Source organism: Lemur catta, chromosome 15 (genome assembly GCF_020740605.2).
Source record: "Lemur catta isolate mLemCat1 chromosome 15, mLemCat1.pri, whole genome shotgun sequence".
NCBI classification, from domain to species: domain Eukaryota; kingdom Metazoa; phylum Chordata; class Mammalia; order Primates; family Lemuridae; genus Lemur; species Lemur catta.
The window spans coordinates 53,266,949-53,283,358 of record NC_059142.1 but is presented as its reverse complement, the minus strand read 5'-3'; the positions used below and the strand labels follow the sequence as shown (position 1 = coordinate 53,283,358).

Sequence of the window (16,410 nt, the reverse complement as noted above, 5' to 3'; positions counted from 1 at the left end):
GAAGGCAATATCCTTGCAAGGGCTCACTAAAAATATGAAATACCAGCCTAAACTGTTAAATTGCAATTTCTGGCCGGGCGCGGTGGCTCATGCCTATAATCCTAGCACTCTGGGAGGCCGAGGCGGGAGGATAGCTTGAGCTCAGGAGTTCAAGACCAGACTGAGCAAGAATGAGACCCTGTCTCAAAAACTAAATTAATTAATTAATAATAATAATAATAAAATAAATTGCAATTTCTATGAGTTTAGCTTGAGTCCTTTTCCCCTCTGGCCCATGTGATCAATAATGGGTCTTCTGACCGACAAGTTTCCAGACCTGCAGAGCTGAAAGCCAGACCTTTGACAGTAGTAATGTCCCATCTTGCTAGGAGAGTCAGGCTATAGCCCTTTTAATTATGTTGTGTAGCCCAATTTATAATTATAAATGTATTCCTGAAACCATATACCATATGGAAGACTCAAACTCCCACATCCATAGGCCCTTTCTGAAAAAAGAGGCTACAGGGAATTCCTGGCAAAGGATTGGCAATGGCGTTGTGTCATCTGGGCTAGGCCACAGCTGATTAGAGCAGCTCCCCAGCCCAAACCAACCTACAGGCTAATCCTAAGTACTTAAAGGCCATGACACCGTTAAGGCCCAGTGGCCCACAATGGACTTACTGAAAGCACGTGGCCCCCAAAGGCTGCTCCCCACTGGAGAGTAACTGCCTCCAGCAGATTCACTCTTCAGGAGACAAGGCAGCTGCGAGAGCCCAGGAGAAGCAGAGGGCACTGGCTGGGATCACAAACCACAGCTGCCTGTTTCTGAAGGAACCACAGATTTCCATTTTGAGAATCCCTGACTCAAACCCCAGCTCAGTCACCTACTTAGCTGGTCGACCTTGGGTAAATTAGTTAATTTCTCTAAGCCTTAGTTTTCTGTTCTGTAAAACTGAGATAAGTACATATAAAATACTGATAGAATTGCTATGAGAATTACATAAAGTAAAATACATAAAGAGTTTAGCAGAGTCCTTGGCCAGGAAGAACTCTCCATGGATGAAGCTCGATTGCTCTTACCAGCTACCGAGTCACTGGGGCTGCTCTGCTCCGAGGAGTGGCCAGCAATCCGCTCTTACTTCCCCGGGTTAACGCCCAGTGGACTCCCAACACCAGAGAGAACCTGAGTGCCCTGCAGCCTCTTCCCACCTCCCTCACACACCTGCTCAGGTAGGGACTCATATTATCACCCATCCCTCACACATCCCCATGTTAGAGAGAGGCCTACGAAGAAGACCAGTACATTTCAGAGCAGCATACCTGGAAAAATGCAAACCCTGGGGTATCGTCAATCCAAAATTACCAGGGAAAAGGGGAAAGGCAAATGCTGAAGTTGTTCCTGAACAGTTCTTGCATTTCAGATACAGAAAATACTTACTAAATGCATCCACTGCCTTTGTCATATTGTTCTGGGCAGACCTGAAAAAATAAAATTTAAAAAAGAATTTTCCCTTGAAAATTAAAGAGAGCAAAAATACGATTACATTTTCACTTAAGTTTCTAAAAATCCTGTCCTCTACGTGGTCTGGCTGCTATCTCCAATGCCCCTCCATGCTCCTGGCTCCAGGATGTCCCTTCATGGCCATGTTGTTGCTGCAGGTAATGTGTTTAAAGTACCCATCTTTATTCTTAACAATAGAAGATAATTCTTTCACATTAAATTTATTGCACATATTCATGCATGTCTTTTTCAGAAATGATCTTCAGACAGGACAGAAATACCCTCTATTCTGCCATTTTTGAACTGTAAAAATAATCTGTTGAGTACTTGATTTTCCACCACCCCAACTATGAAAAAGTAAATTCTTCAGCATCATAACTCCTCAAAGCCATTAATACCCTCTGTGACACGGCTGAGATGCAAAATAATCTACTGGTTACAAACACAGGCTTTAGAGTCAGGTCCTGGCTTTGCCACTTATTAGTCATGTGCTTTTAGACAAGTGCCTTCATTTCTGTAAGTTTTATTTCCTCATTTGTAAATTGGGGACACTGTCACTTGCCTGTGGGAATTAAATGAAATAATATTATTCAAGTATAATTGTTAATAAGATTATGGTGAGAAAGTTTTCTTATCCTACCAGCCAAGTCTATTTCTCCTGTACCTGTTTTCGAAGTCAAAATAAAAATATAGAGATGAATCTTTAAATTTAATGTTTTATTTGGGAAGAAAGAATTGCAATTTAGGGCATACACATAGACCAGGTGGTCTCTGGTGTGTCCAAAGAACAAAGAGAAGGTTTGGGGTTTTATAAAAAAGAGGAATGTTACCTGTGGGCCTCAGAAAAAGTTCACTGGTATTAGCAAAGCCTTGGAGAACTGGCCAGCTCCGAGTGGTGGGCAATGATGGTGGGCAAAATGAGTCTCAAGTTGCAGCAAGTTACTTCAGCAGCTATAGATAAAACTGGTTTCAGGTTACAAGAGGCAGTTTTAGCTCCTGTAACCTGAAACCAGGTTAGGACTTGCAGAGAATGATATTTTTATTTTTATTTTTTTTGGAGACAGTCTCGCTCTGTTGCCTGGGTAGAGTGCCGTGGCGTCGGCCTAACTCACAGCAACCTCAAACTCCTGGGCTCAAGCGATGCTCCTGCTTCAGCCTCCCGAGGAGCTGGGACTACAGGTATGCACCACTGCGGCTGGCTAATTTTTTTCTATTTTTAGCAGAGATAGGGTCTCCTCTTTCTCAGGCTGGTCTGGAACTCCTGAGCTCAAGCGATCCTCCCACCTAGGCCTCCCAGAGTGCTAGGATTACAGGCATGAGCCACTGTGCCAGGCCGAGGATGATATTTTTAGAGCAACATTATATACCCTGAGTGCTTTCTCCCCTGGCCCCTCAACTCCATTTTAGTTGGGTATGACAAGAATGACTCAACTCCTATGATCAATTTTCATGCTTTAAATGACATTATTTACAAAAAAAAAAAAAGGAATCTAATAGAGATCCAGTTAACTTCAGAAATAAATAAATTACTGATACAAAAAAAGGTAGTATGTTCTAACCAAGAAAACTTTTTTCCTCACCATAAAACTCATGCCTTCGCCAGAAGCAAATACTATTTAGACTCCATTAATTGGTAGTACCCTCATCTTGTACTTGGATAGAATCTGATGTAGGATTCTAATATTTTACGCTTCATGCTCCAAATAAGTAAGAACTGATTTATACTCTACAGACTATTAAAATATAATCAATTCTGCTGCAAATTACTTCTAATTTAATTCAGTGATATGCTTAGCATTAAGTTAGATCATTGTCGATCCTCTCCCAAACCCATCTCCCCCAGGTAAATGCCAGGACTAGCTTACCTCTTTCAGGTATTGACTTGAACATTACCTTTTTAGCCTTCCCTGATAACTCTATCTATAATTGCAACCCCCCCCCACCCCCACACTGCTATACTGCTTCTCTGCTTTATATTTGTTCTATTTAAGATACCAGATGGCTAAGGGGCACAGGGTTCCTTTTGGGGGTAATAAAAATGTTCTAAAATTTGTTGTGATTACAGATGCACAACTCCATGAATCTACTAAAAAGCACTCAATTGTACACTTTAAATAGTGAATTATATGGTATATGAGTTATAGCTCAATAAAGCTGTTAAAAAAAAAAAACTTCCCAGTTTCTTTTCTGTCTGTCCCCCACTAGAAAGTATATGAATGCATGAACTTCTGTTTTGTTCAACACAGTGTCCTCCAAATGATGACTAGAGTATCCGAGACACTCAAATATAGGGAGAAGGAAGGAGGAAAGAAGGGAGGGAGGAAAGTGAGGAATGAACTCTGATCTTTTTCTTTGCCCCAAAAATTCCTTTCTAAGGCGGCCTGGTGAGTCACGCCTACAAATGATAAAATCTCAGTAAACAGGTTTTGATGATATGGTTTACTTCCCAACCTGATACTGGTATAGCACCACATAAAAGCTAGAAGACCCTCATCTTAACTCAAGCATTCCTTTCTGCTGATCCCTAGTCTTTTTTTTTTTTTTTTTTTTTGAGACGGAGTCTCACTCTGTTGCCCGGGCTAGAGTGAGTGCCGTGGCGTCAGCCTAGCTCACAGCAACCTCAAACTCCTGGGCTCAAGCGATCCTCCTGCCTCAGCCTCCCAAGTAGCTGGGACTACAGGCATGAGCCACCATGCCTGGCTAATTTTTTCTATATATATTTTTAGCTGTCCAAATCATTTCTTTCTATTTTTAGTAGAGACGGGGTCTCGCTCTTGCTCAGGCTGGTCTCGAACTCCTGAGCTCAAACGATCCGCCCGCCTCGGCCTCCCATGGTACTGGGATTACAGGCTTGAGCCACTGCACCCGGCCTCTGATTCCTAGTCTTTGAGACAAAGCCTAACTCTTTCAGCCAGTTGTCAACTAAAGAATCCCTAAATTCACCTATGACTTTTTTTCCTTTTCTTTTTTTTTTAAAAAAAATTCTTTTCTTTTTTTATTCTTTATTCTTTGAATTTTGCTCTGATACTGGGTCTAACACCTATGACTTTTTAAGTCCCCGATTCGAGTTGTCCTGCCTTAATCCCTAAACCCACCTATGATGTATAAGCCCCCACTTTGAGATGTCCCACCTTTTTGGGTCAGACCAATGTATGCCTTCCATGTACCGATTTATCACTTTACCTATAATCCCTGTCCCCTTGAAATATATAAAACCAAACTGTAAGCCAGCCACAGCGAGTCCACTTGCTCAAGGCTTCTTGGGTGTGGCTCCAGGCCATAGTCCTCAAATTTGGCTCAGAATAAACTTCCTTAAATTATTTTACAGTTTGTCTTCTTTTCCATTGACAAAAGGAAGGTAGGAGGGAGGGAAGGGAAAGGAAGGATGGAGAGAGCGAGGGACGGAGGGGAGGAGGATAGAGGCAATTGCCAATAAGAAATGCCTAGAGATCACCCAGCTAACAAGGTCTTAAAGATGCAAATTAAGCACTTGAGGTAGAAGCCATATTTAGCTGCCTTTTTGCTTCTTCAAATCTTTTTCTGTAAGGCCTTTAAGTGGAATCCTTTAAAATCAGATCCTACTTATACAATGAATAGCTTCTAATCACACCAAGAATGAATTCAAACTCCTTACCCAGCCTTACACAATGCCTGCTGCAGACACTCCTGCTCCCGCTCCTTCTTGCAGGCTGGGGCCCACCACATCCTTCCCTGTGCCTGGCCTGGCAAAGGCCACCAGCTGAGCTTCAGCTGACCTTCACACCTCTGGTTTCAGGGAGCCACCCAGCTCTTCAGCACCTCCCCCCCTTTCACGTACTTTACTATTTCCTTACATGTGTATGGTCTGTCTACCACCCGCTCTAAAACTAAGTCCTGTAAGAACAGGGTCTTATCTGTCTTGTTCATGCGTATCCCTCAAGTGTAGAAAAGGGCTGGCACAAGTCGGTGCTATTTGTAGAACAAAGACACAGAAGCTCCAAGTTTTGGAGACAATTCAGGAAGACAGAATGCTAAAAAGGCTAAGTTATATTCCTAAAAACTACACTTTATCACAGTGACATAATTACTTGTCTATCTCCTCTACTCAGCAGCCAAGTTCCTTGAAAACAGGATGGGTTGTATTTGTTTTCATAGGACCAACACCTAACACTGGCTGAATGAACAGGTGGTTAATTACTGCTGACTTTGTGCTATTCATCTTTACAGACCTCTTCTCCAGTATCTATTGGTTTGTGCTTAAAAAAAAAAAAGTGCAATATATACATATACAAACACACACACATATATACAGGTAGACAGGCATACCTCAGAGATATGGTGTGTTTGGTTCCAGATTACCACAATAAAGTAAGTCGTGTAAGTTTTTGGGTTTCCCGGTACGTGCATTTATATATATATATAATATATACATATACATATATATTTAACATATGTATAGGCAGTCCCTGGGTTACAGATGACCCGATTTGCAGCATTCCATACTCACGAACAGGCTCCCAAGGCTCCCCATGAGGATAATTTATAATTAAATAATTAAAACAATAATTTGAAAACTAATTTCTCCTATACAAGTAAACAAACCCACATGGTGTAAGCGGTTCCTTGGCACAGCATCTTTACGCTACCAGCCAGTCTCCCAGATAGAGGAGCAGCTGATAGATAGAAACATGAAGAATCAGAAGATCCAGAGCCAAGAACGTTTACAACAAAATAATGAGCTGAAGCCACTTGTCTTACTGAAGCAGGATTTGCTAAGCTTGAAGAGCAAGATTCTAACATTGCACGGTTTACAAAGGTTAACCGTGCAGTTAGTGAGAACATCAGCTGCTACCAGGCCATTTATGATGAAAAAAAGAAAAGGGCTGCGTGAACAACCCTAGATGGTTTTCAAGAAACTGACTTCAGTGGTGAGCTCCCCTCCCCCAGCAACAGAACCAAATCCTGATGCTCCAACTCCCACTCCATCCTCTCGGGCACCATCTCCATCATCATCTTCCGATTAATGTCAGCTACCTTCTTGCCTCAAAAGTGCCCCTTCCAGTAAGCAAGACATTGATGCAACATTAGGTGAGTGTTAACCTTGTATATTCTTTTTTGAAATGTCTCCTATTTCCTATCTAACCTTTTGTATGGGTCTGATTTTATGTTCTGTTTGGTTGAACTAGAAGAAAGAGCACAATAGATTCTGTAACTCATTGTTACAGTACAGGTGTATTATTACTACACTAGGACACTGTATTATTGCCACATATGAGCCATTATAGTATTGTTATCATCACTGTATATGTGCTATTCATTAGGGATCTGAGCTACATACAAATCCAACCTAAAGATCTTCTCAGACATTACCTCGTCTGTAACTTGGGGACTGCTTGCCTCTATGTAAATATATATATTTATTATTTTTTAATTTTAAATAATTTTGCTAATCCTCCATGTAGTGTTCCAATCTTAGTATATGTGCTGCCAAAGCAAGCATGTTTTTATTTATTTTTATTTATTTTTAGATACAGAGTCTCGCTATGTTGCCCAGGCTAGAGTGAAGTGGCTATTCACAGATGTGATCATAGTGTATGGCAGCCTTGGACTCCTGGCCTCAAATGATCCTCCCGTCTCAGGCTCCCAAATAGCTGGGACTATGGCACGTACCACCATGCCCAGATTCACAGTGCATAAAAAAGTTATGCTCACACTATACTGTGATATATTAACTGTGCAATAGCATTATGTCTAAAAATATGTACGTACTTTAACTTTTGTTTTATCATTAACATTAACTAATGTTTTATCATTTAACTGTTGTTTTATCAACTAAGTTTATGTAATATTCTAAATCTTTTGTTGTCATTTCAACAATGTTCACAGCATCTTCACCAGGAATAGATTTCATCAAGAAATCCTCTTTGCTCATTGATAAGAACCAACGCTTCATCTGGATAAGTTTGATCATGAGATGCAGGAATTCAATCACATCTTTAGACTCCACTTCTAATTTTAGTTCTCTTTCTGGTTCTACCATATCTGCTGTGACTTCCTCCACTGAAGTCTTGAACCTCTCAAAGTTACCCACAAGGGTTGGAATCAACTTCTTCCAAACTCCTGTTCATGTTGATATTTGACCCTCTCCCATGAATCACAAATGTTCTTTTTTTTTTTTTTTTGAGACAGGGTCTCGCTCTTTTTGCCCTGGCTAGAGTGCCATGGCGTCAGCCTAGCTCACAGCAACCTCAAACTCCTGGGCTCAAGCAACCCAACTGCCTCAGCCTCCCGAGTAGCTGGGACTACAGGCATGCGCCACCATGCCCGGCTAAGTTTTTTTCTATATATATTTTTAGCTGTCCATATAATTTCTTTCTATTGTTAGTAGAGACGGGGTCTCGCTCTTGCTCAGGCTGGTCTCGAACTCCTGAGCTCAAACAATCCGCCCGCCTCGGCCTCCCAGAGTGCTAGGATTACAGGCGTGAGCCACCGCGCCCGGCCACAAATGTTCTTTATGGTATCTAGAATGATGAATTGGTGGGGGAGGGAAGGAAAAAAATAGAATCCCTTCCAGGTGGTTTTCAATTTACTCTGCCCAGTTCCATCAAAGGAATGACTACCTACGGCAGTGATAGCCTTACAAACTGTATTTTTTTAAAAAATAAGACTTAAAAGTCAAAATGATTCATTCATCCATGGGCAGCAGAATGAATGCTATGTTAGCAGGCATGAAAACAACATTCACCTTCTTGTATATCTTCATCAGAACTCTTGGGGTGACTAGGTGCATTGCCAATGAGTAGTAATATTTTGATAGGAATCTTTTTTCTGAGCAGTAGGTCTCAACAGTGGGCTCAAAATATTCAGTAAACTGTGCTGTAAACAGATGTGCCGTCACCCAGGCTTTGTTGTTCCATTTATAGAGAATAGGCAGATTTAGCATAATTCTTAAGAGACCTAGGATTTTCAAAGTGGTAAATGAACAATAGCTTCAACTTAAAGTCACCAGCTGCATTGCCCCTAATAAGAGAGTCAGCCCATCCTTTGAAGCTTTGAAGTCAAGCACTGACTTTTCCTCTCTAGCTATGAAAGTCCTAGATGGCATCTTCTTCTAATATAAGGCTGTTTCATCGACATCAAAAATTTGTTTAATGTAGCCACCTGCATCAATGATCATAGCTAGATCTTCTTGATAACTTGCTGTAGCCTCTACATTAGCACTTGCTGCTCCGCCTTATGCTTTTATGTTACAGAGATGGCTTCTTTCCTTAAACCTCACCCAACCTCTGCTCACTTCAAACTATTCTGCAGCTTCCTTACCTCTCTCAGCCTCTGTAGAATTGAAGAGAGTTAGGGCCTTGCTCTGGATTAGGCTTTGGCTTAAGAGAATGTTGTGGTTGGTTTGATCTCTTCCGTTCACTCAAATTTCTCCGTATCAGCAATAAGGCTGTTTCACTTTCTTCTCATTCATGTGTTCACTGGAGTAGTAGTACTTCTAATTTTCTTTGCATTCACAACTTGGCTAACTTTTTGGCACAAGAGGCCTAGCTTTCAGCCTATCTCAGCTTTCGACATGCCTTCCTCATTAAGCTTAATCATTTCTAGCTTTTGATTTAACATGGGAGACATGTGACTCTTCCTTTCACTTGAACACTTAGAGGCCATCATAGGGTTATTAATTGGCCTATTTTCCATATTGTTGTGTCCCAGAGAACAGGGATGCAGCAGTTAGTGGAGTGGTCAGAACCCATACAACATTTATCAATTAGGTTCACCATCTTATATTAGGTTCACCACGGTTCGTGACATTCCAAAATGATTACAACAGTAACATTCAAGATTACTAATCACAGATCACCCTAACAAATACAATAATAATGAAAAAGTTTAAAATATTGTGAGAATCACCAAAATGTGAGACACAAAGCGACCAAACACTGTTGAAAAAAAGGTGCTAATAGACTTGTGAGATGCAGGGTTGCCACAAACCTTTAATTTGTAAAGAGCACAATATCTGCACCCCATGATAAAGTGAGGAACAATCAAACAAGGTGAGCTGGTCCATCCAAACCAAACTACTGCATCCCTTTGCCTGAAACAAACTTAGGGCAAGTTCTGAACACTTAATGCTCTGATGACTGGACAATTTTAGGCCCTTTATTCGATTAAAAAGGCAACACAAAATGCTCAATACAAAAGTATTAATGATAAATACAATGCTATAAGACAATCTTCACAATTTATCAATTCACAAATAAAGCAAAATGAGGGTGGCAAAGATTAATTTCTCATCTCCCCTTCCTGAAATCTAGACGATACTGCAGAGAAAATGTTTTAAATTATATCACTTATAATTAAAATGTGCTCAGGTATTCTACCATTTTTACAAAAACAGAGGGCCATATACTTGCTTCCCCATTTGGACCACTCAGGGGAAAACCACCTGCACAGGTCAGCGCAAGAGCCGGTTACGGTGAGCAAGAGCTCAGTTATAACCAAGGTTCATCAGTGACAACCGGTGGCCTTGCCTCTCAGTCACACCACAGCAATCGGAAAACTTTAGAGCTGGATCACAAAAACTGAAGGCAAAGACTGTTTTCTATTCTACTTTATAAGCCCATATCCTTGCACATGAAAACACTTGGAGACATGTGCTGAATTGAATGAAAACACTGAGGCCCAGAGACACGAAGGAGGTTAACGCCGCCGGCCAGGGCCACACTCATGTCAGTGGCAAAGCTGGGAACAGACTTAAATCCCCTGTGCGTCTTTTTACCACCTCCCTTGCTCTGCTGGCCTTTTCTTTCTTTCCCTCTCACAGCTCCCCCTTTATTATCTTCTTTCTCTTGTTTGCTTAACACTTTCCCCCCAGGTCTAACCCTGGTAACCGTACAGAGAGTCATCAGATATTAGCTCGGGCTAAACAGGTTGGTAATCTCTAGGCTAGATCTACTCAAAATCTACTTTAAAATAAAAAGGAATGTTTCCAACATCTTACTCGTTGACTTCCAGGTCCTGGTCATCAGAAGATTCGTCTTCTCCTAGGACATTTTCAGAATCTGGTTTCCGAATGAGAAAGAACAGAACTGTCCCCACAAGGCTAATCACTGTCAGGGCAATAAACACTGTTCTCCGGTCGCTCTCTAAGGAGAAAGAAGAAGGAACTAGATAACATTGACCAAACAATTCCACAGTTAGTACTATGTCCAGGGTTGCTTATAATCATCAAAACACTTCTTCATTTAATTTTTACTTCAATGCATCAGTAAAAACTTAGGACAAGGAGATAAACAGGATACCTCCACCTCTGTCTTTCAATTAGAGAAATACTAATAAGCCAAAAGAAAAATAGCACAAGAGTTTAATCATGTTCTTTTAATCAAAGAAGTGTATAAATTAACCAAGCGTTCAGAAGGCTTCTGATGATTGACTAGCACACTCGCACAGAGCACAACCTCTCACACACCTTGAGATGCCACCAGAAGCATGGGCATAAACTATACTCCTATAGTTTAATAATAATGATCCAAGGACAAGGCTTACTAAAAGCTAAAATATGAGAGGCCTTGAGGTACCAAAGCTCATCAGAACACTGTTTGAATAAAGCAATAATGGGTATTTCTGTAGAACTGCTATTATGCTCTGACAACATATCCAAATAAAGCAAAGCAAATGAAACAAACCTGATATTTGAGTTTTCCCTTGCCAGGCAAAATATATGTACAGATTTCCAAAGAACAAGCTGGGGAAGAAAAAGGAGGAGAAGATGTTGAGACATTATTTTAATATTTATGGTGTTTAAAAAATAATTATTGTCATTATTTGTTAAAAGAGAGAGACACAATTTTTAAAGTATCTACCTGTCCCAGGTCATTAAAAAGTATCAACTAAACCCTGACTCTGAAAACTTAACTGACCCAGATGGAATCAGTCACCTTCCATGTGACAGTAACCTGATTCAGAGCCTCACTTCAGAGAAGATTTGACTCACATTGAAACGTGATTTATTGCAACTCTGGAAATGCCTCCTTAGAAACAAGCTTATACTACTTTAAAAAATTCCAAATTTAAAAAAAATCTGACCAAAAAAATCCATGATTTAGTTATCTGAATCTAATCAGATACTTTATTTGGCATACTTTACTAGAGAAGGATTGTTCATTTACACTCCTATTTCTTAATATACAACCCTTAAAACTAAACATTTGCATTTGTTAAGCCTTGTCAAGACCAAAATTTTAGGCAAGATTCATTAGGGTAACTACTCAGGACACATTCCTGAAATCTAACAGTCAGAAGCAGAATGACTGCTTTTGCTTTTTTCTTCTTCTTTTTTTTTACTCCCGCCCCTCCCCTAAGCCTGCTTTTGTTTTTGCCTTAAGAAATATGTAACATGCTCTTTTGTTCAGTATTGGTATAATTAGTCTAACTTTTGAATTAGTATGCTTGTTGAAAGCTATCAGGTAGTATAGTTCTGTGGGAAGGATGTGGCCTTTGAAGTCCAGATAACAATGATTTAAATCGGATAAATAACTTTTAAGTCTCTGTTTTATTGGTAGGATGAAAATAATACCTTTCCATCTCATGAGGTTATATGAGGATTATGTAAAATTAAGTAAAGAACTCAGTAGTCCCTGAAATATAGCAAATGCTAAATACATGAAGGTTAATATTATTTTCTATTTACTAATCAAAAGTTCCAATGAGGCAGGTCCATATATTACAAGTAATTCTATAAAATTTTGAATCTGTATCACATTCAGCTAGAACTTAAGTCACGTAACATGGAAGATCTGAATTTTCAACAAAGACCTAAAATATGGGTGACAAAAAAAAAATAATCAAAGGAAAGATTGAGCTTCAAAAGGAATTATTACCTAGACTGTAGGAGTGCCCAGAAAATTCCACTGTTTCTCCCAATAGTGTGCTCATCTGAATTTATTGTCAAGCAGTTTCCTTGTGCTGTCCAAAGCACTAAAATTCAAACCAAAAGTTTATCAAGGAAATGAAATCACTTAGTTTAACATACTAAATACATAAATGATACCCTGAGATAGGCCCCAGAAAAGAAGACAGAGAAGATAAAAATCACAATGCTTACCAGCGGCTGCAATTCCAATGAAAACAGAGGCTGTGTAGAAGGACCATGGGAAAGGCTGGATAAAAACGGCAATGTACATGCTAAAATATAACAGGTCAAGGCATTACAGTCAAACAGTACCTGAAATAGAATGCCAATATGCCTTCTAGGAATCAGTTCTGAGGGTCTCTTCTTTAAATTCAACCTGTAAAGGACCTCTCCGGTTTTGAAAAAGGGACAAATGCAACATACTTACTTCTTAATTTACCATTTGAATTTGTAAAATCAGACATTTTACAGGTTTGCAAAGGCCCTTGCCAAATCTGAGTATATAATGAAACTGTAGTTCTAGAGCCCAGAGAAACATTCAGTTATTTTATTTGAATCCCCATTAGTCAACAAGATAGAAAATAAGATTATTTCATGGGATGTTCTTTTCAACCCTCATGGAAAGAGATTAATACTATTTTTCTTAATAGTAAAATCAAAGCAGATATACACACATTCCATCACATTAGAGCAGTATGGTAACCCTGAGCAAGAAGTAGAGAGCCAGATCCCTAAAATGCCACCTATATTTTATTCAATCCAAGTTCTTGTTAAGTTTACCATGTGCTTGAAAGATGCTGAAAGTATTCTAATCAAGTAAGTGAAAGATTATACTACTACTCACCTGTAAAATAAACCACTGGCAAACATAGAGAGTTGAGGTCCTACAATGGCAACCACTGAGGGTGTGATCAAATTTGAAGCAGAGAACACTCCATAAATAATTGCCATGCTGCACACGTAACACACAAATGGGAAAAAAAGAACAAAACTCTCAGGCACTGTCTCAAAAGTTCACTTTTAAATCTATTTAGAGTCTTTAGATTTTGCAGTAAACATTCATACTCTTTAGTTACAATTTATGTCACTAAACTGAATATCATATTAAAGTTTTCATTTGTACAAAATATTGAAGTCCCATGAGACATGTCTTTGAATCAGCTTACCTATGACAATACATTTTTAATATACCGGTAAATCATAACAACAGCTAACATAACAGGCACTGTGCCAAGTACTTTATTGTACATATTTTCTCTTTAAATCCTAACAGCTCTAGGAAGAGGTATTGCTATTATCCTCAATTTAGAGAAAAGAAAACTGAAATACAGTGCAGTTAAGTAACTTGCCAGAAGTCCAGCTGTGACTTTAAGTCAGGACCCCATGACTCCAGAGGCCCTAGTCAACCAGTCTGTTCTAAAAACTTAGCTTACAACTCCTGGCAACTGCATGACATTGGCCTGCTATAAATAACAAGCACTGAATTATAACTTGCTTAAACCAGAATTTATTTAACTCAACCTAATGGTCTCACTTAAACTGTATTCAGTTACTATTGACTCTGCCCTAGTACATAGGTATATATGTACATTTTGTACAAAGTGTGACTAAAATCATTTCATGAGTCCTGAATTCATTTACTAGCCACTATTCATAAATCTAAAGTAAATTCTTCTTTGGCTTTTATGAATCTCTCTAATATCAAATGCATTTTTTTCCTCTGTTCTTCAGAATATGCATGAAGACAAAACACTATAAAAAGTTATGGTATTATTATTAATCAATTAGAAAAATGGACATTAACATCCCTTCATTCTCAAATATACAAGGCTTAAAACAGGTAACAAAAAAACAAATAAAAGTTGTGGGGTGAGGGGGTCCCACGATCGAATATCTAACTATAGAGAAACTAAGAAACCTCTTTGTATAGCTCAATTTAGCCATTCAAAAATGTAAAATACTTCAAAACAACATGTTGGACACAATAAATACATGCAATTTTTATTTGTCAATTAAAAAATAAATTAAAAAAAGAGAAACCTGTTTATGTTTGTATGCATGTATACATTACATTCCCAGCTCCATCACAAAATTCTAGTGACTTGTGAAAGTCTTTTCATTTCCCCTATCTGTAAAATTGGGACTTAACAAAAATCTAAAGGCTTCTGATAAAAATATATTCCTATGAAATTATAAAAACAGGAACACAAATGTTTCAAGAATCACATAAAACATCTTCTGTTCAGGATTGGGAAAATGTAATTGTGACAATACTTAAGTACTTATTCAATGCCACGCTCTGTGCCAAGTGCTTTACATGAATTGTCTGGGCAAGGAAACTGGGCTCATGGAAGTAACTTGCTTAAGATAACAAAGCAATCAAGTTGTACAGCCAGGATTTCAAACCCAGTGTCTAATTCCACAGAAAAACTAAACTCATTGCATTTATTCTATTATGTTCTCCCAAATATTTTAGATACTGAGAAAAAAAAGCAATCACCACTAATTCAATCACAATATTTTATTGCTGGTGATTCTGAAGGTTTTTAAGCAACTACTGTTAAATGTAAAGTAATATCAATCATACAGCACAATACCTGGTATATCCACTGCCATGAAAATCTGTGCTATTTAAGCTCCTGATGACAGTTTGCTGTGTGGAAAATAAAACTAATCAAGGAAAACGTTTTGCAAGCTCCCTCCCCCTTGGAAAGATTCACCCCAAGTACTCAAAAAGACAATAAAGTGAAAATTCACAATACTTAATACTGAAAGTATACTAGGAGAAAAGAAAAAGGACAACAGAACTGGAGAAGGCAAAGCAATGACAGACACAGAAGGGGGAAAGGCAGCCCGCTGTTAAGTACTCCCTAGGTTTTATTTCCTTAGCCATCCAAGTACTAACGAAGAGCTTAATACAGACAAAAAATAAAATAACTAGGTCAATATCCAAAACCCCAAATCGAATCCGATAAACGGTAATGTTTAACACCCCATACAGGGGAAATGTCTGACACAAGAAATCAAACCTAATCATAAGAAACGAAGAACGGTAGGTGGGAAAATAAAAGATGCAATTTAAGCACGCTATTAGATATAACTAACCTTTATTATCATTTTTAGAATCATGATACGCACTTCAAAGGAGGGAGAAGAGATTCCAACTCACCGCCACATTTCCACAAGTTTGAAAGGCGGTGAACATAAACATAAAGGCAACTCCTAAAATAATGATGTTGAAAAGCTTTTTAGATTCCGGGGACATTTTGGCTCAGCTCTGCCGGAGGTCAGCAACAGCCCAGGGCAGTCAGCTCTCCTCGGGGCGAACCCACTGACAATCCTGGGGAAGGAAATGAGACGGTGAGAGAAGGCAGATGCAGGAGCAAGGCAGCCGAGCTGTCAACTTCCAGTTCTTGGATCAGAATCCTGGGCTTAGGGTGAAGCTCTCCCCATCGGCACAGTTAGGACATTCCTACGATGTGATCCGAGTAGGGAAGAGCCCAACACTCGGAGACGCGCCAGAAACATAGATGCTCCAGGTTCGGGGGCCCGCGAAGGGGATTAAGGGGCCAAGGGCGAGCTGCAGCTGCCCGCGCGGCCCCGCCCTCCGGGCCCTGACTCACTGCAAGTCAGGCGACCGGTCACCTGATCGCCGCCGCGGCGCCGGCCGCTTGGCCGGCTGGGAAACCGAGTCCCGGGCGGCCCGGGACGCGCAAGCGCACCGCGAGGGCTCCCCACCGCCGGGAAGGGGAGCAGCCTGGGGCCGCGAGCTCGGGCGAAGAGGGTTGGGGGTGGAGCCTGGCGAAGAGCAGTCGGGAGCTAGAGGAGGGGCCCAGGGACGACTCAGCAGGGTTTGGGGAGGCCGAAGACACAGAAAGGGAGATGGGGGTACGAACACCCCTCTGACAGAGGCGGGGCTGAGGGCCGAGCAGAAAAGCTGCGTGGACCTGAGGTATTGGCACGAAAAGAAGGCGGAGCCCAGATCGGGAGCGCTCTCGCCCTGCTTTGCAGGCGGAAAGAGCGTTTCGCGGGCTTTCCAACT

At 40.2% G+C, this 16,410-nt stretch overlaps 1 protein-coding gene across 6 annotated transcripts in view; it reads right to left on the bottom strand.

The window, feature by feature from the left end:
- Positions 1-16,410, bottom strand: part of MFSD11 (major facilitator superfamily domain containing 11) — a 32,073-nt gene that overhangs the window by 15,115 nt on the left and 548 nt on the right. The window contains exons 1-9 of one of the 6 annotated variants that reach the window (XM_045525766.1): positions 16,316-16,410; positions 15,538-15,708; positions 14,966-15,021; positions 13,213-13,320; positions 12,561-12,640; positions 12,337-12,433; positions 11,143-11,201; positions 10,458-10,602; positions 1,418-1,458 (exon numbers count right to left, since the gene is read on the bottom strand). The exon at positions 16,316-16,410 is cut by the window's right edge and continues 57 nt beyond it. In XM_045525766.1, coding sequence (XP_045381722.1) covers positions 1,418-1,458; positions 10,458-10,602; positions 11,143-11,201; positions 12,337-12,433; positions 12,561-12,640; positions 13,213-13,320; positions 14,966-15,021; positions 15,538-15,633 — 682 coding nt within the window. In that variant the 5' untranslated portion in view covers positions 15,634-15,708; positions 16,316-16,410. The other 5 variants (XM_045525763.1, XM_045525765.1, XM_045525764.1 and 2 more) reach the window with 5 other exon arrangements.